The sequence below is a fragment of the Acomys russatus genome, chromosome 11 (assembly GCF_903995435.1).
Source record: "Acomys russatus chromosome 11, mAcoRus1.1, whole genome shotgun sequence".
NCBI lineage: Eukaryota > Metazoa > Chordata > Mammalia > Rodentia > Muridae > Acomys > Acomys russatus.
In genome coordinates, this window is record NC_067147.1 from 60,511,401 (window position 1) to 60,518,448 (window position 7,048).

The 7,048-nt window shown below is 53.6% G+C and overlaps 1 protein-coding gene across 2 annotated transcripts; it reads right to left on the reverse strand.

Moving 5' to 3' along the window:
* Positions 1-4,157: 4,157 nt before the first annotated feature.
* On the reverse strand, positions 4,158-6,003 carry Ltb (lymphotoxin beta). 2 transcript variants are annotated; one of them, XM_051153520.1, is made up of 3 exons: positions 5,791-5,974; positions 4,988-5,300; positions 4,158-4,704 (listed from the first exon to the last, which is right to left on the reverse strand). In XM_051153520.1, exons 1-3 carry the CDS (start codon positions 5,950-5,952, stop codon positions 4,262-4,264), a joined length of 918 nt encoding a protein of 305 aa, XP_051009477.1. In that variant the 5' UTR covers positions 5,953-5,974; the 3' UTR covers positions 4,158-4,261. The 2 variants fall into 2 exon arrangements, with proteins under 2 accessions (XP_051009477.1, XP_051009478.1); XM_051153521.1 differs by lacking the exon at positions 4,158-4,704 and having other exon boundaries at positions 4,988-5,059; positions 5,791-6,003.
* Positions 6,004-7,048: the final 1,045 nt, after the last annotated feature.

The window sequence follows — 7,048 nt, forward strand, 5'->3', positions numbered from 1 at the left end:
CCGTCCACTCTCTACCCAGCCCCCACTCTGACCCTTTCATCCTCTACTCCTCAGAAGCCCCACCACCACCACCCTCAACACGCCCCCCCCCCCCACCCGACCCATCTCCTCGTAACTTAAAAAGGGAACTGTGGCTCAGGGTCAGACTTTGAGCTCAGGATGCCCAACAACTATAACACTTAGAAACAGAAGATACAGGCATAGTGGCCTCGGTTGTGGGGTTCTGCAAAGTGTGGGCCGGGCTGCCTCGGCTCAGAACTCTGCTGGGGAAGATCTCAGGCCGTCCTGACTTCACAGGTGTTTCCAGACTCCTCCCCGAGACAAGGTGCCCAGCCTTCCTCACAGAGCCAGCCCCCTCTATTTATATTTGCACTTATGATTATTTATTTATTATTTATTACTTATTTATTTGCTTATGTATGTATTTATTTGGAAGGCCTGGGTGTCCTGGAGGGCCCAATGTTGGGAGCTGTCTTGAAACGGTCATGTTTTCTGTGAAAACAGTTAACTATCAGCTTTTCCCACCTGGGCTCCCTGCCTCGCTGCCTTCTTTTTGCTTATGTTTAAAACACAATATTTATCTAACCCAGTTGTCTTAATAATGCTGATTTGGTGACCAGGCTGTCACTACATCACTGAACCTCTGCTCCCTACGGGAGCGGTGACTGTAATCGCCCTACGGGTCAGTGCGGAAAAATAAAGATTGCTTGGAAAGGAAACGTGATTTCTGTCTTGGTGTGCACCTGTGTCTCTCTGGAGATGGGAAACCAGCCCTAGCATCTTCCCTCCAGAAGCCTAAGGTCTCTGGGTCCCCTGGGCCATTAGGACTCGATGGAATGAAAGACAGCCAACATCCCCACCTTTCTCCCCCGGAAAGAGGAGTCTAAACCTAATTACCTTTGCCTCTAGGCATGGGGATTTCCCACTCTGGGAATTCCAAATACCTGCTGGGAAAGTACTGCAGCTCTTTCCGGCTGTTGTGGCTCCATGGAGCTGGGGAGGAGCCACATTCTCAGGCACCTGAATCACAACCAAGGAAGATCCCCAGAGTCTCAGGTGTCTGGGCTCCTAACACTAACTGTGCACCCTGAATCATTTACCCTCCCTCTGAACAGACAGAGCAGGCAGTCTATAGGGATCTAACCTCCATCTGTGCAGTCTATAGGGACCTAACCTCTGTCTGTGCAGTCTATAGGGATCTAACCTCCATCTGTGCAGTCTATAGGGATCTAACCTCCATCTGTGCAATCTATAGGGATCTAACCTCCATCTGTGCAGTCTATAGGGATCTAACCTCCGTCTGTGCAGTCTATAGGGACCTAACCTCTGTCTGTGCAGTCTATAGGGATCTAACCTCCGTCTGTGCAGTCTATAGGGATCTAACCTCCATCTGTGCAGTCTATAGGGATCTAACCTCCGTCTGTGCAGTCTATAGGGATCTAACCTCCGTCTGTGCAGTCTATAGGGATCTAACCTCCGTCTGTGCAGTCTATAGGAATCTAACCTCCATCTGTGCAGTCTATAGGGACCTAACCTCCGTCTGTGCAGTCTATAGGGATCTAACCTCCATCTGTGCAGTCTATAGGGACCTAACCTCTGTCTGTGCTCACTCAGTTCCAGTTCCATGCTGGACACGGCAGGCTCCACCAGCTCTGCTTCCCAACCACCAGCTGCCTTTTCTTCCCATCCTCTGAGGATGAGAGAAATGCTTTAAAGAGACACGGGGGGGGGGGGGGGGGGCTGGGGGCTGGAGAGATGGCTCAGTGGTTAAGAGCACTGCCTGCTCTTCCAAAGGACCCGGGTTCAATTCCCAGCACCCACATGGCAGCTCACAACTGTCTGTAACTCCAAGATCTGACACTTTCACACCAATGCACATAGATTAAACCTAAATAAAATATAAAAAAAAGAGACACAGGGCTGAAAGTGTGGCTCCAAAGAGTGGATGGGGTGAGGAGGTGGGGTGAGGTGGGGGTAGGGGATGCTTAGCGTTCGGGATGCCCTGAATTCAAGCCCCAAGACAGCGACAATAAAGAAGGGGTACTGGTTGGGTGAAGGAGCCATTGCTAGCCTCAGTTTCACCAATGTTTTTGACAAACGCTGACTGTGTGAGGTGGGTGGATTAGAAAGAGAAAACACCATGTTTAAATACTGTTTTTAAAAAATTACTTAATCACACATTGAGGGCCTTGGATTTGATCCCAACACCAATAATAATAATAATTATTATTATTATTGTTGTTGTTGTTGTTGTTCAATAGTTCTTGCTGGAGCATGTACAGTCAACTTTATTCAGAATTAGTTATTGGTGCAGAGACTTGTTGTGCAGTGAGAGCAAGCAGGTCTTAAGAGCCAGAGCACTGGGAGTTGGGGGATGGCAAATGACTAAGAGGAAAGAAAAATCAGGGGTGGGGGACTCTGTCTAAACAGATCAGACATGACGCCTGTTGAAGCAGGCCAGGTGAGCAGACATCACCTCAGGGGCCGGAGGATGACTGAGGGCAATGTGCTGTGGGCGAGGGAGCGTGCTAAACCGACTTAGCGGGGTTTTCACTCCAACTAGATTTTACAAGAAGGCCATGACTGTGTGTAGAAGGCTCACTAGAGTTTAGCCAAAGTTGGTCGCCCCCTCCCCGCCCCCCCCTCCCCGTTCGGGCTGCTGTTCAGGCAGAGGCAGTCAAAGGCATCTCAAGAGCAGGTGCGCAGCCACGCCTTTAAACGTGGGTGCTTGCGAGGCAGGAGCAGGTAATCTTAGACAGTTTCAAGGCCAGGCCAGTGTGGTCTACATAGAGGGTTCCAGGCCAGCCAGGGCTACATAGCAAGACTCTACCTCAAAACAAAGTAAAACAAACAAAAAATCTTTTGAGCCGGGGCTTAGTGATGCAGGCCTGTAATCCCAGCACTGACGAGGCAGAGGCAGGCAGATTTCATAAATTTGAGGCCAGCCCGGTCTACAAAGCGAATCCAGGCCAGCCGAGGCCACACAGAGAAACCCTGTCTCGAGGCGGAAATAAAGAAGAAAGAAGATGGAATTAGGAGTGGAATCCCAGAGAGTGGCAGCCCTAACAGATGATTGGGTCTTCCTCACCCCAGCAGCCAGAAAGGGGAAAATCAACCACGTGGTATGTTCCAGGGCGTGGGGTGACCTAGATAGAGCCTTGGGTTCCCCTCTGCCTCCCCAAGCCATGGCGCGAGGGGACTGCGGTTCCTCATCTCAGGGGCCTCCCACTTGCCCGGCTTTGCGGAGGGGGTGCCATAAGTGTGAGCAAAGGTGAGGACTTTCCATTTCCAGAATGGACCCCAGGGCATGGGTTTCCTCCCGCCCTCTCCCTCCTTCTACACGGTCAGAAGTTTGCTTTTTTTTTTTTTTGTCCGCCCCCTTAACATGCCAGGGACTGACCTGACACCCGTTTAAGGCACCCCAGATCCTCCATGATCTCTGAGCTAGTTTTGAGGTCAGCCTGGTCTACAGAGCGAGTTCCAGGTGAGCCAGGACTTTATATGAGACCCTGCCTAGAAAGAAAGAAAAAAAGAAAGAAAAGAAAGAAAAAGCTGTTAGCTGTCAGGCAGGGCAGCGGGGAGCCACTGGGCCCATGGTGCTCTGTTGCTCAGTCTTTGGGGGGTTTTCTCTCTGGGGACGAATACCCTCTACCTTCCTCTGTGCTGGTTCCCCTCACAGTGGGGCAGAAGCCAGGAGAAAAAGTGCTTGCAAGGGGCTCTTGAGGGGATCAGGTCTTTGCTACTTTGCGGGTTCTTCTTTTTCGCACCCTTTATCCCGCCCGCCCAGTTTCACCCCCTAACACTGGATAGGAGAGAAACAAGCATGGGGGTGGGGAAGGAATTTAGGAAATTCCCTGAATCTAATTTCTTTCCTTTTGACCACGACTACTAACAAACCGCAACCGGCCTTCTGCCAATCAGGATGCCGAGAGACGAGACCTGTGAGGATTTAACTGCTCCACCTGAGCCCCTGGCGTTAGAGCCAGGGACTAGGTGCAACAGGTGTCCACAGTTCAAAGCTGGGTCATCCCCCACCTGCACGCTACCCAGAATCAAATACCACGCCCTCATTTCCGTGAAGACACCAGCACAGGCCAGCATAGTTTAAATTCTTTATTTTCAAAAATCCATGCCCTACATCCGCCCCTCTTCCTCCCCCTCCCCAGTCCCCGATCACGGGGTCCCAGGCTTCCCGACTCTCCAGACATCAGGATTCACACATTCGCACCGCCAGTCGATCCTCCAAGGGTGCAGAGGGCTGTCACCCCACCATCACCGCCCCGAAGAAGGTCTTCCCTCTCCTGTAGTCCACCATGTCGGGGTGACTGATGTTGACGTACACCCTCTCGCCGCTCCGGAGCTGCACCAGACCGCCGAACCCCACGCTCGTGTACCACAAAGGCCCGTACCCGATGCGGTCCACGACAGGGGCCACGGTCTCCGCGCCCTCCAGCAGCAGCTCGGGGGAGCCCCGCCCGTAGGCGCCCCCCGCGCGGTACAGCGCGCTGCGCAGCGTGAGCGTGCCAGCGCGGCTTCCGCCGGCAGGGGTCGCCCTGCCCCGGTACCCGACGTGGCAGTAGAGGTAGTAGACGCCGCCCTGCGGCAGCGACAGCCCGTGGGTACCGGAGAACTGCGCGCCGCTCCGCAGAAACGCTTCCTCCTGGCTCGCCTCCCAGCCCAGCCCCTGCCCGGTCCTCCAAGAGCCTGCAGAAAGGGACCTGGATGAGCGGGATCCGGAGCGGAGGGGCGGGGTCTTTCTCTGTGGTACTCAGCTGGAAGGGGCAGGGATAACGATGCTACGATGCTACCTCCCGAGGGACTAGGGTAGCCAGATCCCAGCGGGTCATAACTAGGGGGCAATTGGAAATGTGGGCGCTTCGGGGGTGCAGGGAGTTGGGAAAGTGCCAGCAGTGTCATGGCTGAGCCAGAGGACCCTCGCTCACGGTGGGGGTGCATAGCTGGCACTCTTCACGTCTCCCATTCTTACCTATGAGGTGGGCAGCCGGAAGCTCGGGGCTGAGATCCGTTTCTGGTTCCCCCTTTGGCAGCTGTTGGACCCCTGGATCTGGTGTAGAATCCACAGCTGGAGACAGGGTGGTCACCCACGCAGATGCCTCCTGAGAGGGCCGTGCGACAGGGCCCTGGGAGGGGGAGCCTCGATTCCTGGAAGAGGATATCTGGGGGTGCAGACGGGGGTTAGGAGTCTCTGAGAGGCTGGAGGCAGAGGGCAGGAGGCAGGATGGTTTGTTGTCGTCCACTCTTTTCTGAGCCTGTGCTCCTGAGCCAGTGATCTTCTCAACCTGGAAGGGTAGGGTCACAATGCCCAGAGTTCAGATTCGGCCAATGGCTACTCCATCCCTTCAGCCAAAGAGCCCAGCCCTAAGGCTGGGTCCTGCGGCACCCTCCCTAGCACGCATCTTGCTGGAAGAGCGAACAGAGCATGTGTATGTGGACAGAAAGACCAGGCGCGGGTATCAGGAAGAGACAGCAGCCAGGAAGAGCCTTGCAACATCAGCATAGGACTGTGTGCAAAGTGAGCAAAGACAGACCAGACATTGCTTCTGGGGATGGCGGCCAGCTGAGCCAGGTAAACAAAAGCACAGCCATAGTGAATAAACACTCGGGAGGCAGAGGCAGGTGGATTGCTGTGAGTTCGAGGCCAGCCTGGTCTACAAAAGCGAGTCCAGGACAGCCAAAGCTGACACAAAGAAATCCTGTCTCTAAAACAAAACAAACAAAACAAAACCATATACAAGACGCAGCCCTCTGGCGCCCGTTGCAGCCACTCACCTGATGTCCCTGATCCTGGGGCACCAAGGCCAGCACAGCTAGGACAGTGATAGGCACTGCCAACAGGAGGGTCACCACGGAAGTAGCTCCTGCCACAGCCAGCAAGAGGCAGCCCCTCCCTTGGGGCCTCCCACCCAGGCCCTGCCGTCCCTGCGTCCCCATCCAGACTCTGAACTAGAACCGAGGCAGGGGCTTTCATATCTCAGGGGCCGGGCCACCCCCTCCCTGAAGACCCACACACCTGCGGGGGACTTTCCGAGCACCCTCGCTGCCCTCACCCTGCTTCCTGTTTACCGGAGCCGGGGCCTGGGGTGGGTGGCTGGATGCCTGGGTTCTCTGAACTGGGGAAGGAGACCGGGTAGAGAGAGGTTTTCAAGGTAAAGGCAAAGGGTGCCTAGAGAAGGAAGGTAACTTGAAGAAGGCCAAGCAGCAAGGCTTACACACACACACACATGCCAAGTAGTGCATCCCTGAGCCGGCCCTCTCCTCATATTGGCTGACTTTTTTTTCTTTTTTCGAGACAGGGTCTCTCTGTGTAGCCTTGGCTGTCCTACACTCATTTGGGTTTTTTGTTTTGTTTTGGTTTTTTGAGACAGGGTTTCTCTGTGTAGCCTTGACTATCCTGGACTCCCTTTGTAGACCAGGCTGGCCTCGAACTCAAAGCGATCCACCTGCCTCTGCCTCCCTAGTGTTGGGATTAAAGTGTGCGCCACCACGCCCGGCCCTATATTGGCTGACTTCTTGCATTCCCAGTCCCTAAAACTAGATGGGAAAGGCAGGATTAAGCCCGTCCACAGTGATTTGCCTTCATGAAGGTGCCTCAGCACCTCTCTCTCTCTCTCTCTCTGAGGAACAGCAAAGATAATGACATTTCCCTCAATACAAATCCACCTCACCGGATTTGCTTTAGCCTCCCATTAGGAAGCCTTTAATGTTTACAAATGAACAACAGGAGGAATGCATAAGCAATTCATTGAATTCAACGAACAGCAAGAACCAAATTCATGGACGAGGTGCTAGCCCATTGAAGCCTAGGGGGCAGTAGGTCCTAGGAAGCTGGACCAAAGTCTCAGGTCCTCTCCCCCTCTTGATGGCCCCAGAGACCCTGTGTCCACACATTGTGTTTGAGTAATAGCACCAACACTAACACTAATAGGGTGTAACTGCCAGACAAACAGCATTGAGACTGTGCTGGCACAGGACCTGCAGTCATTATTGTAATATTATCCATTTAATCCCAACCAAAAAAGCCTTAAGA